The sequence below is a fragment of the Octopus sinensis genome, linkage group LG2 (assembly GCF_006345805.1).
Source record: "Octopus sinensis linkage group LG2, ASM634580v1, whole genome shotgun sequence".
Lineage (NCBI taxonomy): Eukaryota > Metazoa > Mollusca > Cephalopoda > Octopoda > Octopodidae > Octopus > Octopus sinensis.
In genome coordinates this window covers 178529974-178544869 of record NC_042998.1, presented here as the reverse complement: position 1 = coordinate 178544869, position 14896 = coordinate 178529974, and the positions used below count along the sequence as shown (strand labels likewise).

The 14896-nt window shown below is 36.7% G+C and overlaps 1 protein-coding gene and 1 long non-coding RNA gene across 6 annotated transcripts in view; one reads left to right on the top strand and one right to left on the bottom strand.

Annotated features, from left to right (window-relative positions):
* The window catches only part of LOC118762133, a 73555-nt gene extending 66612 nt beyond the window's left edge, over positions 1-6943 (bottom strand). Inside the window, exon 1 of the long non-coding RNA XR_004997910.1 lies at positions 6861-6943. This is a non-coding gene — a long non-coding RNA (uncharacterized LOC118762133). The remainder of the gene's footprint in view (positions 1-6860) is intronic.
* Positions 352-14896, top strand: part of LOC115232591 (dematin) — a 170425-nt gene continuing 155880 nt past the window's right edge. For 3 of the 5 annotated variants that reach the window (XM_029802558.2, XM_036500486.1, XM_029802557.2), the window contains exon 1: positions 352-541. In XM_029802558.2, the coding sequence (XP_029658418.1) occupies positions 538-541 (4 nt within the window). In that variant the 5' untranslated portion in view covers positions 352-537. The remainder of the gene's footprint in view (positions 542-14896) is intronic. The other 2 variants (XM_029802560.2, XM_029802559.2) reach the window with 1 other exon arrangement.

The following is a 14896-nucleotide window of genomic DNA, read 5'->3' as shown; positions in this document are numbered from 1 at the left end:
TACATAAGGTGTAGTTGGAATAAAATATTTCAAAAGGTGTGAAATATGAAATTCTGCTTGGTATTAAGGTTATCTTTTATAAATATGTTTTGGTTTCCAGAATAATAAATAAATATATATGACGTTTATAAATACATTAGTGGAAGCAACTCCATATACCTTTTTCTTGCAGAGATAGGACATTTCTGTTGCATAATATTTTATATATATCTTATGTTAACACTGTTTCAGTAAACAGGAAAAAAAAAAAAAAAAAATATATATATATATATATTCAGAAAGAAATAAAGAAAGAAAGAGAGAGAGGATAGAGGGAGAGAAATAGATAGAGAGAGAAAGAGCAACCATTGGAGTAATCTAATTGAATGGTATCGCCCAGGAAGGGGGAGAGACGGGTTGTTAAGCTATCTCCTCGTCTTCGATGTTGTGCTGCTCCACGCTTCTATCGACTCCAAGGAAATGTAACCAAGTGGTCTAACTTCCTGGATTTAATTTCGTGGTCGGTGCCCTCATCGGTGCCAACCAAGGACTTTCGAAATGGGTAAGAGAATTTCAGTTGCTGGCATTTTGTTAAACTAAACAAAAAATACGTGATAACGGCTTTCGAGTGTAGACTTACACAAGGGCTCGTGCATAAGAAATTAGTGAGAATATGCACCTATCCTTTTCTTTCGTTGCATGTAACACCATTTTTCTTAGATTTGTCCTTTCTTGATTATTGATAGATCAGATTGAATAACGAAGGTTAACCATATATTCTATGTGAGTGATCTCCAAAAAAGTGAATTTTAACCGCAGTATAGGATAAAGTCATTTGAAAAGTGCATATTTTCACGGAGGTAGATTGCTTTGTAACACACAGACACACACACATAGATATGGTGACACTTAGAATAGGTGAATGTTAGAAATATGCTGATTTTCGCCGAGTCTTGTGAATTGATCGTTACAAGCGTTTAATTAAATCGATTTTAATTTACTTGATCCTCTAAATTCGCTTTATCCCTCATACCTATCCAAAGTAATCACCTCTACATTGATTAATCTCTCTTATCATACAACTTTCAATGTCATTTAAATAATCCTTAAAGAAAATCGTTGATTTAGAATTTATATATAGATATATATATATATATATCTATATATATATGATGCAGTGGGTGTATAATAATGATGATGATGATAATAATGAATTAATGTATATGCATGTATATATATTGTCATTTAATGAAATGCAGTGCTTCACCGCTAAGATCGACTGTCAAGCTAGGTTAAATTGACATTAGTACTTTACAAAGAAAATAGATTTTTTTTTTTTACCGTTACAGTAGTCTTTTATCTCTATGCAAGAGAAGCAACTCGCTCCTGTTTACGAATACAATGTCATATTACATTTTATTCCACGATCAAAATAGATTTTCATTTATTCACCTATTATATCTTTTGATCGTATTTCACATCTGTATGCTTGCTTAACTGTTGTCCGGTCACTCCCTTGACCGGCTGCTTGACATCATTATTAGCTACTATATTTTATTCTTCGATGACTAATTGCTACGGGCAGGTGCATCTCTCACCGGCAACTTCTTAACATAGCTTCCCGTCTTTTAATCAGCCGCCAGATCTATTCAAAATGGCGCCGACACGAAACATTCTTTACTTCTCCCTCATTCTCTCTTTCGCTTTCTTTCTCTTTGTGTCTTTCTTTCTCTTCTCTCCCTCTTTTCCTCAGTCTGTATCAGACTCTTTCATTCAGCGTGCCTTGTTACTTGCTGTCTCCACTACAACACAATATCTTTCACACGCACACACACACACAGACACGAACGTTTTGACTAGTTCGATTCGACATCGTGAGACGACGATTTTATCGATCTTATTTGTCTGTTATTTATCTTGTCAGGTCATGTGTTGTTAATGATGTTCAGGATGGAACCACTATTAACTATTCGGTTTCCACACTCTCACACAACACAACAGGCGAAGAAGGGGGCGGGCGTAAAAGAAGGAAGGCTTTAAGGGGGTGGATTTCATACAGAGAAATGCGAAGGACCTTTTGCGTTTTAATTCTTGTACTGCCTTGTTGTATTATCTATGGTAGATGAGAAAATAAAATGCTAGCTTCTTTCCATAAGCGTCTTCCTCTGGCGTCTTCAGTGACAAATGCTGATGATATATATCAACATAGCATCATGTTAGCACCTATCAGGTGAATCACTCTTACTCAAGTTAACTAACAGTTGTAAAGCAACATCAACTCATGCGGAACGATCGTCTAATTTACTTCACCTGTGTGTGTTAACTTTACGAGAAAGAATTGATAAAAAAAAGTTGATGACTCAACTCATTCTTTCATTTTTTTTCTCTTCCTTTAAATCCCATTATTGCGTTTTGATTTCTTTCTTTCATTCTTTAACATTGCTAATACCAAAAAAGCATTTCGCTTACTCGCGTTGTTGCTTGTTAAGAATTGTATTTGTTATTTCTGATTCCAATTTTCTTTTGACAAGGTCAAATTTTGTGAGGAAGAGCTTATAGGTAATTAGATCGCACTAGTGTATATTTACTGTCATTTAACCCCCCCCCCCCGAAAGTATGAACGGTACAGTTAATATCAGTTTAATTTGAAGAGACGAGATCAAGTATGGAAGTAGTACTATGTTCTGTCAATTTCTACCAACTCACTGCCTTTTGTATATGAATATAATGTTGGTAAATATATTTTTATCCCCCACCACTTGAACAATTTCACAAAACTGTCTTAGAGTCGAAGATAGTCCTACATAAACTGAACACCTTTGTTGATAGACCTATTCAATCAAAGCTAACCTGTGGCTAAACAACCATTGATATATATTATAGTATGTGCTTGAAATGTTTAGGCGACAGGAATTGAGAGGCTGTGAGCTGTGATTCTCATCCTATCCATTTATTTAATTTCGATGTAGTGTTGGTACTTGCGTTATCGATACTGAAAAAGAATGCCGGTATCAGTAGGATTTCAGCACGAGAACGGAAGGCGTCCGAAAGCGATACCTTACAAATAATATATAATCGTTAGAATATGAGGCAAGTTATAAATGGTCTGTCGACAGTGAAAAGTAAGAGTAGAAAAATAAAATAAAAGATAACCTGTTGTGATGCATGAAAAAATATCTAACGTTTCAAGCTGGCCCCTCTTGTATCAGTCATTCCGACATACAAAGGAGCCGCTTTGTAATCACTCGATTTTTTGGAAATAGCTTCTTGTTGAAAAACAAAGACTGGATAGCCATGGCTAGAATACCTTTGATCATAAGTCTGCTCAGTTACAGTTGACGTGGGGCTAACCAACAACGGAGCCTTTACGCGGATGCTCTTCCTAGATTGGCGCTTTACAAGCCAAATTCTTCAACACAAAGCAGGATACATTTGACAATTTAGTCCTGGCTATATTAAAGAATTAAGACGAGATAGGCACCGCTGGAACACCTTTCATCTTGCATCTTCCTTGATTAAGGGTGACGTGGGGATAAGCAAAACATATTTGAATCATAGGTTCCAAACGAAATTTTTAAAGAAAGAGAATAAAGAAATGATATTCGTATTCATATTTTTTTCTCAAGGACATTATCTACTCAAAAACTGAGATTCGAGACCGAATTGCAGACAATGAACGCAATATATATTAACTAGTACTTGTTTACATAATTTTGTGATTTGTAAAACGTGTAAACAATTTTTTTAATAGTCCCACGATGTTGAAATCACCGTGACAAGCACTCTGTTTCGCTGCCGCAGTCAATCTAGCTTAGCGCCCATTCACTTCACTGTGCCTATGTAAGAAATTATGTGATGAAGATAATCCAATGACACTTTCAAATAACGTTGCTCACAAGATATCACTACACACGAGTATCATATATATATGTTATATACCACAATATCGGGTTATACTACCATAACCAGTAATATACTGTTCGGCGATATATAAAAATGTAACGACTTACTGACAACTGTCTGAGAATTATATATATATATATACACACACACACTTGGATATATGTATGACATCTGGACATATAATTAATAGCGTGTATAGCTTTCTGAATAGTTTGTGTCTACCAATTTCTACTCACATCCCCGAAGTTACTTGCTCAAGGTGCTTGTTCTGGTATCGAACCAGGAGCCACGTGCATGCGAAGCGAACTTCTTAACCACATAACCATGTTTGCACTTCTGAGCTTCTAAAAATAAAACTTGCCCAGCAACCACGACCATTATTTTTGCACAAGACGATATTTAAGGAAAGCAACTAGTACCGTACAAAATCCCTCTCTTACGGGTTTTTAATCAAATCCTTTTTCGTCAAACTATGGTCGTTAAAAAAAAATTTTTTTATCACATCCCACGCATCTTTAGTTTGGGGTACCTCTTCGATGATTGTAGAAACACCCTCATTTAATATCACCGATATGTCACAATCGTTCTTGGTGTTATAATGTGTGTGTGTATGTATATATATATATATATATATATATATATATACACATATATATATATATAATGATAAATCCCTTCACAAATACTGATAGGGCACAGAAAGTGTGTCTATAGCCAGCTGGAGGAGGTGTCTTCATGGGGCTACAAACTTACAGTAGCATCCACCCTTAGGGGTTAGCCATATTCAAATGGCAAATATACGTCACTATATATATATATATATATATATATATATATGCATATACATGCATACACACACAGAGTGAACTCTGTGCGTAATGTAGAATGGTTCCTCATTTCACTAGAATTCTATCACCTACGGCTGCAACAACTACTGCTGCTACTACAATAACAAAAGCTACTACTTTTTACAAAAGTTAATAATAATGATAATAATAATGATTGTTGTAAAAGCTGTTGTCGCTGCCAACGAAAGTCTCTGCTACCGTTTGGTTATTCACATGAGGCGGGGGTGGCAGGTTGGATGGTGCTGGAAACACCACCGCACACATACTTACTCATTCTATACCGCGCGTACTCTCTCTCATATACGCATACTTGCACACACACACACACTCACACACACATACACACACCGTATAGAAACGGTAAACTTACATTAAGGGCGTTGATATTTTCTCTCGTGTCTCCCTTCCTCTCACTCGAACTCTTCATCTCCCATGACTCATTTTGCCTTCATTTATTTTTTTTTTCCTTTTTTCATTATGATGATGATTATTATTAGCATCATTATTGCTATTATCACACCCCTATCCCCGCGCGCGCACACAGACCACACACACGCACACATACATACATACATACATGCTTGCATTTATAAAGCAAGGTTTCAATTTTCATTTGTATTTACTGTAATGTAGAATAAGTATTTCAAACCAGAAATGTATAGTTGATTTTTTAAATCATTTTTATTAAAATAAGGGGGAGAGGGGCACAACAAAACGAAAAAAAAAAAAAAAATTTAACCCCCCCTCCAAAAACACCATTATCGCATTTCAATTCGTTGTTTACAAAGAATTTCCTTATAGTACTCGAGTGTGTGTGTGTGTAGCTAAGATGTTTAACATTCTTCTACACATCATCATCTCCATTATAAAATGTTGCGGAAAGATTTTAAGCTTCGCCTTACAAATTATGTACAAATTATGTATGCGTATGTGTGTGTGTGCTTGTAATGTATGTGTGTGTGTGCGTGTGTTCCATTGTTATTATTTCGTGGCTAAACTGTGAAATTCTTCGGATATTTCTGGATATTTCAATTACATCTGTTTCTCACAAAGCCGCCTTTTTTAATCTACAAAGAGCCTGACATTAGAAGGATTTAATAAACACAAATAAATAAATGTGAAATAATAGCAAATAAGCATTAAAATATGTGTTGCATGTAATTTACTCCTTCACTGCGTGCCTCTGCGCTCTAGATATATTACGAACTTTAAATATCAATGTCTACTCCATAAATTCTTGAATTTAATCAAATAACACCCCCAGCAACATAACAACACACAGTTGAGCCAATCCAAGAAGGAAACCTCTACACAGTTTTCCAACTTGTTGGGAAATAGCAGCCAAATCTCTCTAAAATCATATCTTAGAAATGGACACATTGCACAATGCAGTCCTACGTATACAAAAAAGATGGAATGGTCACAGTTGGAACACATTTGGTCATAGGTCTGCTTAATTAGAATAGATCAGTAGCAATGCCCAGTTGAGTGTGAGTCTCATTATAAGAAAGAGATTATTGGTTTTAAATTTCGGCACAAGGCCAGCAAGTTTGCATTACCTCACCTGATACTTGTTTTATCGACCTCGGAAGAATGAAAGGAAAAATTGACCTCTCTGGAATTTGAGCTCAGAACAAATGAACGACGAAGCGCGCCTAAGCATTTTGTTTTGCCCGGTGTGCTAACGATTCTGCCAACTCGCCGCCTGAGTTAATTAAAACATTATTAAAAGGTTCATGTCTAAATATCAATGTATGCATACATCATACTGTTGATGAGTGAGAAGTACATTCTCTTAACCACTTAGTCACCTTGCACCACTTACAATTGTTAATGAGCCAATAGTAGAGCATCTGTGTTCTTGCACCACTTACTAGAAATAGCAGCCAAATCTCTTTTAAACCACACATACACTCTCATTTTTATATAAAAAAATAAAGACAGTGTAGTCTGGAATACATAAAGCTCGAAAAAAAGACATGAAATGGTTTTGGCTAGAATCCCCTTTGTCAAAGATCTACCTGACTGGGACTGATCTGGGATCAAACAGCAATTTCACTGTGATAAATGATAATAACGGTAGAGTGTAGACAAACGTACTTTTATATTCTGAGCTAAAATTCTACTTACGGTCTGACTTTATTTTCATCTCCTCTGTAATTAATAAAATAAGTATGAGTCAAGTACAAAGATGGTGTAATCAGTGTGTCCTCTCACCTCACCTCCACTCACGCCAAACAAACATTTCTGGCCTTGTGTCAGTGATAAAAATCAATATGTACATGAAAATGGTTTCATATACTCATAAATTTATGTACGTGTGTGTTTTACTAAATGTAGACATGTGTTCATGCCTCAGTGTGTGTGTTTCCGTGTGTGTATTTACACGTATGTATGAATGTATCATCATCATCATCATCCTTGTTTTAACATCCACTTTTCCATGCATGCATGAATCTGATGGACATTATTAAGTAGATTTTCTTCAGACAGATGCCCATCCTGTTGCCAACCTTTATCTGTTTCCAAGCAACATAAATTAATATTTCCCCTTGACCAGACGTGTTTTTTCTACAGAATATTGGAAATGAATGATATACTGTTTGTGCAACGATGACACTCATTTGCAACAACCACTCGATGTCAGGACAAAGTGACATAAACATACTGACACACACATGTATACATATATGTGTGTGTGTATTTACACTATTCATAGCATGTTTTTCAGGATGTAGCTGAAGACAACTTGATGCAGATGTCAGCATGTGTAGAAGATGAAGGTGCATCAGTCAAGCCTTTCGCATTGAGATTACTCTGTGAAATGTAATGCTTATTTATTCACATTGCTTCTCATTAATCATGCTTTATCTCATAGCTTTGTGATTATGATGATGATGATGATGATCATCATCATCGTTTAACATCCGTTTTCCATGCTAGCATGGGTTGGACGGTTCAACTGGGGTCTGGGAAGCCAGAAGGCTGCACCAGGCCCAGTCTGATTTGGCAGTGTTTCTACGGCTGGATGCCCTTCCTAACGCCAACCTCTCCGTGAGTGCTACAATGATGTGATTATTTATTTTTGACATGACATTGCAGAGTAAGCGTGAGAGGCCAGATCTGGCTGGTTTGAACAAAACCAGGTAGAATATTTGGGCTAGGTATGGTAGGTTTAGATGTTAAAGGGTTAAAGTCATAGTGCATTAGCTTATGCTAGATACCCAAATCCATGCATAGGACAATTTACATGTTGAACAACTGAGATATGAAAATCAAAGTTGATGAAAGTAAATGGGAATGAACACACACATGCACACATTCTTTGTTTTTTTTCACTTGCTGGTCTTAGAGCAAAGACCAGTGCACATGGTTTTTGCACTGGCATTTTATGAGTGGTGAGATTGATACCCCATTGTCTGCTTTGACTGACTGACAAAATCCAGCACTAGGCAAAACTTAAGAAGCACTTTTAAACTTTTCAATGTAAAAATGTTTGATTCTGTACTTAAATGTACTGAGTAATCTATCAATTGTTTGACTGTTTTATGTATAACTATACAGGATAAAATGCACACATATGTATGCAGTATATGTAATATATACATTATGTCTGCATATGTAAATGCAGGAGTGGCTGTAGTAAGTAGCTTGCTTACCACCCACATTGTTCCCGGTTCAGTCCCACTGTGTGGTACCTTGGGCAAGTGTCTTCTACTATAGCCTCGGGCCGCCCAAAGCCTTGCAAGTGGATTTGGTAGACGGAAACCGAAAGAAGCCCGATATGTATATATGTTTGTGTATCTGTGTTTGTCTCCCCAACATCGCTTGACAACCGATGCTGGTGTGTTTATGTCCCTGTAACTTAGCGGTTCAGCAAGAGAGACCAATAGAATAAGTACTAGGCTTACAAAGAATAAGTCCTGGGGTCGATTTGCTCGACTAAAGGCAGTGCTCCAGCATGGCTGCATTCAAATGACTGAAACAAATAAAAGAATAATAGAAAAAGAAAAGAATGTAACATATCATCATCATATATGCAGTATATGTAATATATACATTATATGTCCGCATATAAAATATATTATATGGAGACATACCTGTATACATGCATGTATTTCTCTCTACACATAAATTTATATTATTAAATTTCTTGTGATTGTGTGGACTGAGTTTCTTCAAATCTGCTAGGTCAAGGCTTCTAATTTTGGCACTTGAAATTTTAGGGCCATTTTGATGTAGTGTTCAGAACAACCATATGTGAACCATATATAATAGCATGCCTTAATAATGTGTGTACTTGGGGTTGAGAAGGCTCATTAGTCTTTATTTAGGACATGACAACCTCTTTTGTGTTGGTGCCTTTATATATATATATATAGTTACGGAGATGTATTTGCATAGCAAGTGACCTGATCTGAGATCGTGTGCTGGAACGAAAACAATTGAAGTGTGGAAGGTGTTTATAAACCATTTAAGAAACACACAAAAACTGTTAGATTCACTTCAACATTTAAATTTAATTTGTCAAAAAATATTTTCGTTGATTTGAGACCATGACCTGTTCACTGACAAAATTCCGTGCTGCATCTCAAAACGACAAAAATATTTTGAAAAATTAAATTTAAATGTTGAAGTGAATCTAACAGTTTTTGTGTGTTTCTTAAATGGCTTATAAACACTTTCCATGTTGCAATTGTTTATATATATATATATATATATATATATAAGCATTTGATGTGAAGGAGGAGGTGATAGTGACATATACCATAGAAGACAACTGGAAGTTCCTCCAGAGAAAACTTATGGTGGGCCACAGACCAAATTTGTGGCTGGAGCACAGTTCTACCTAGGCTTAGGGTGACATGATGGTGGAACAGTGAAGTATAAAAGCAAAGAAACAGGTAAGGAAGGACTAGAAGAGCAGGAGTGACAGACAAGTATATCAGGTAGCTAGAAGGGAAGTCAGATGATAGGTTATGTTTAGGGAGAGGCAGAAAGGAAGAAGTTTGCCAATGTTTTGTGACCTGAGAACCAGAGGCATGATGAGGTGTTCCAGATTGTTAGACAGTGTGTCAGAGAAAATCATGATGTTATAGAAGAGAAGTGTGTTCGTATGGATAATGGTATACTTTCGCTTAGTGAATCTGTGAAGTAAGAGGCATGGAAGTGCCACTATAGAAGGCTGCTAAGTGTGGAGAATGCATGGGAAAGGGAAAATTTTCCTGATGTGGACCCAACAGAGGGACCATTTATCTGAGCTGCCAGCAGAATGAGAAAGCAATTAAGGATATGAAGACAGAGAAAACTCCTGGTCCATCAGGAATTACTGTTGAGATGCTTCAAATATTTGGCAGAATGGGATATAGCCTGGTCACCTGTATAGTTAATCAGGTTGTCCAAGATGGTGTCATACCCAATGATTGGTATAACAGCATTATTATCAACTGCTACAAAGGCATCAAATTACTGGACCAGGTCATGAAAGTTACAGAAAGCATCATAGCTTAACAAATTAGGAAGTGAGTTAACCTAGATGAGATGTAGTTTGGTTTTGTGCCAGAGAGAAGTACTACTAATGGTGCTGTCTTTTTAGTAAGGCAACTGCAGAAGAAGCATTTATCATTTAGCTAGTGACATTTATATATCTATATCTATATCTATCTATCTATCTATATATATATATACTCACACATGTGTGCGTGCATAAGAAATCAGGTGTAGTGTGCAGTACAGGAAAACTGCTGCACTGACATGGATATGTGGTGTGTAGGAAGGTTGACATTTGATTGTAGAAGTGCCAAACTACCCAAGTGAAATGAACTTGCGAAAGAGAAAGAAATGGTGAAAGCTGATTTTAAGATGTAGCTCCACTAAAGGTAACGAGGAACTGTAGTAAGTCAACTGACACATCCAACCTTTGCTAAGATAGATAAACAGATTGTTAGTTGTAAGATGATGATTATGATAATGATGTTGATCATCATCATCATTATTATTGTCCATTGTCCTTGCTGGCATGGGTTTGACGGTTTGACCAGGGCTAAGCTGAAGGGCTGCACCAGACTGCAGTCTGATTTGGCATGGTTTCTATGGCTGGATTCCCTTCCTAACACCAACCACTCCAAGGGTAATGGGTGCTTTTGCATTCCACTGGCACGGGTGCCAGTTGTGTGGCACCAGTATTTGCCATGACTACGATTTCACTCAGCTTGATGGGTTTTTTCTCAAGCACAACATATTGCCAAAGGTCTCAGTCATTTATCATTGCCTCTGCAAGGCCTAACGCTTGAAAGGTGCTTTTTACACAGCACCAGTACATTGCCTGCAGTAAAGTTACGTGTGATTTTACATTGGTTCCAATTATGAGGATTCAAATGAAATACTCACTGGATTGATGTCAAGGTTGCAGAGCATTGCCCAGATATTTTTATCTTTAATGTTATTCTCAGTCAGAATCAGTATGACATAATATGACAAGACTATTACTTTTGAATTACAGATACAAACCATCTGATAAAATTTTTTATACAGTTTCTGTCTATCCACTTTCATTTGCAAGGTATGTGTCAATCGAAAGTTACACAAAATGACATTTGCCAAACATTGAGCCTGTGAGCTCTTGATTGCGAAAAGAACTTGATCATTTGGTGATGCTGTGAGACATACATATATATTATCATCATTTAATATCCATTTTCCATGCTGACATGGGTTGAATGGTTTGACAGGAATTAGCTAGGCCATGGGCTGCACCAGGCTCGTCAGTTTTAGTTTGGTTTCTACAGCTGCATGCCCTTCCTAATGCCAACCACTTTACAGAGTGTACTGGGTGCTTTTTATGTGGCACCAGCACCGACACCACTATTTTTTATGTGCCACCTTTAGATTCCTTGGAAGAAAGCAAACGAATGTATAGGAAAACAAGGACAAAAAAATGGAGAAATGGAGAAATGGTACACAAATACAAACAACAAGACATTAGCAACAGGTGTCTTTCAACTAAGGAGGAAGTAAATCTGTTCTGTCTGTCTGTGTGTGTGTATGTAAATACCGGCGGTATCAGGGCGTGTATAAATCTTGAAAAATTACAAAAATCGATTCCAGGTGAGAATGCGATCAATAAAGCCATGGGAACGTGCATTTGTACGTGCAAGTACATCAGCTGTTGCAATCGATACTACATGTACGCGAGAAAAATGCAGTGTCTCAAATTTAGGTTAAATTAGTGTTTCTCAAAAGAGAGGCCTAAGGGATGGTCGGACAAGTTGTTTCGAGAAAATTTGGTTTAAATGTTTGTCAACTCAGCATCGTCCATTGGACGGAGGGGTGGGCGTTTTGCTCTTACAAGTAAAACACATCCAGCTGTAAATATATATATATATATATATATATATATATTTAAATGGGTTTTTTTTTCAATATGTGATTGCATGTGTATCGTTGGCGATTTTCTTTCTCCATCTTCCCTTCCTTGGATCTTTCCTTTTCCTATGTTTCTGACGAAGAGTTCCGCTTGAAACATTAATCCTCCTTCTTTCTTTCCTTTCCTGAGCGTCCAATAACACTATACTTGTTCCACGTCCTCGTGTTGTTGTGTTTTCTCTTTGTTCATGTTTGGATTAGCTACATATATATATATATATATATATGACACACATAAGCACATTATATCCATTTGTTTGAAATTATGGTATGGATTCAATTACTGACTTATTTATACACATGCACATGTGTGGGCATGACTGCTCAGTTGGTATGGCGTTTGTTCACGCAGTAGCAAGTTGTCTGCTGGTGTCCCCTACTATAACCAGATTTGATCGGCAGAAACTAGAGGCTTGTCGTATCTATCTATCCATCTGCCTGTCCCTGTCTGTCTGTCTGTCTGTCTCTCTCTCTCTCTCTCTCTCTCTCTCTCTCTATATATATATATATATATATATATATATATATACTCACACACACACACATAAGTGTAAGTACAAAGAACAATAAAAATGATAACACAGGAAGAATAAGGTTTAGCAAAAAGAAAAAAAAAATGGATTAGCTTAATGCTTCAATGGAAAGAGAATGTGTCTTAATGTTTTGGATGTTAGTCCATCATCAGAAGAAATAAAAAAGCATGGAGGCAATGAGAAAGAGGAATAGCCAGTGCATTCCCAAAGAACATTGGTAAAGTGTTAGAAATCAGTTGTATGAGTGCGTATTGTTCTTGTCATAACATGTGCTTGCTGATTATATATTTCTTTACTACCCACAAGGGGCTAAACACAGAGAGGACAAACAAGGACAGGCAAAGCGATTAAGTCGATTCCATCGACCCCAGTGCGTAACTGGTACTTAATTTATCGACTCCGAAAGGATGAAAGGCAAAGTCGACCTCGGCGGAATTTGAACTCAGAACGTAATGGCAGACGAAATACGGCTACGCATTTCGCCCGGCGTGCTAACGTTTCTGCCAGCTCGCCGCCTTCTGCTTGCTGATTATAATCAAAGTGATACTGTTCATATAGACAGTGTCCTTTGCAGTTCTCATTGAAATCATGTCTGACTGTTTGTTGTCCAAAGGACTGGCAGAATTATTATTTTGCTAGGTTGGTAACAAGAAGGGCATCTAACTGTAAAAAAATTCTGCATCACTGACTCATGCAAGCATAGAATAGTAGTTGTAAAAATGATGCCAGTATACAAGGTCTGATCAGTAAGTATCCGAACTGTTGCCATAGTAATGAAGCTAAAGCATGCAGAGTGAAGGCACTGTGCACTAAGTTTTAATGTTCTATCTTACTTCCGCTGTTTGCATCAGTGCTTTGAAGGAAGGTGTGTAGCATGTGATTGTTGCATTGACTATGGCAGAGAAAGTTGTCATGGTGACACTTGCTCAAAGGCCTATGCAAAGTTGCAGAAAGTGTATGGAGAGGAGTGTATGAGCTGCACACAAATGTACAAGTGATTAAGACATTTCCAAGATAGCTGATAAAATGATATCAATGAACGTTCTGGGAGACCGCAACCAGCAGAACTGAGAAAAACATCGCAGACTTGTGTGCAGCTGTGAGGGGAAATCGTTGACTCACCAGCTATGAATTATTTGGGAATGTGCAGATTAGTTACAGTTCAGTCCATTATCACTGAATATTTGGGTATGTGATGCTTGTCTCCCAAATTTGTGCCAAAACTGCTTTCAGGTAACCAAAAAAACACTCAGGTTCCAGTTGCACAAGATCTTAATTGTGTTGAAAATGTTGAAAACTTTGCGTAGGCCTTTGAGCAGGTGTTGCCAAGCTTTTGGCAAAATTTGATGCTCAACTTTCTCTGTCATGGTCAATGCAACAATCACATGCTACACACCTTCCTGCATAGTATTGCTGTAAACAGCAGATGTGAGCTAGAACCTTAAAACTTAGTGCACTTGCACAACCGAGTTGAAGGTCAATCTGTGCCAAGCAGCTTCACTCTCTGTGTTTTAGTTTCGTTACTATAGCGGCAGTCCGGATACTTATTGATCAGAACATGTGTGGATATATATATATATATATATACTCATACATTATGGAATATCATATTTGCTACAAATTGCTTGATTGTTTTTTTTTTCATTTTTCATGCTAGGAGTAAGATAACTGGCTCAGCATAAATCAAGCTGTGGCTATCCCAGCGTGAAAATGAAAGTAACTTTTGAAAATAATATATTAATAACTCTCAAATGCATTGAGTGCTTTATTTTGCTGAAATTATCAACAAGCAACAGTACATTATATATATGTGGAAAGTCCTTTAGTAAGTGCAGGAATATTTCAACTCTTTTCTATCATTATTACATCAGCTAGCAGAGAATGTCTTGTGCACTCAGTGTTTTGCATAAAGAATGAGTTTATGTAAATATATAAACACACGCATATATATATATATTTATAAATAATGTAGATGCCAAAGGAAGCATACATGTGTAATGGAAGCATACCCAAGACTTATAAATATTATAAATAAATTTAGTAATATCCTCACAAATGAATATGTGGGATGCAGAAACATATGTTGCAATATATTAATAAAATCTAGAAATTTCCATCCACATGTCATTTTCATTGTTACAATAGAGTTATATATATATATATATATATATATATATATATACATATGTATACATATGCAGACATCTA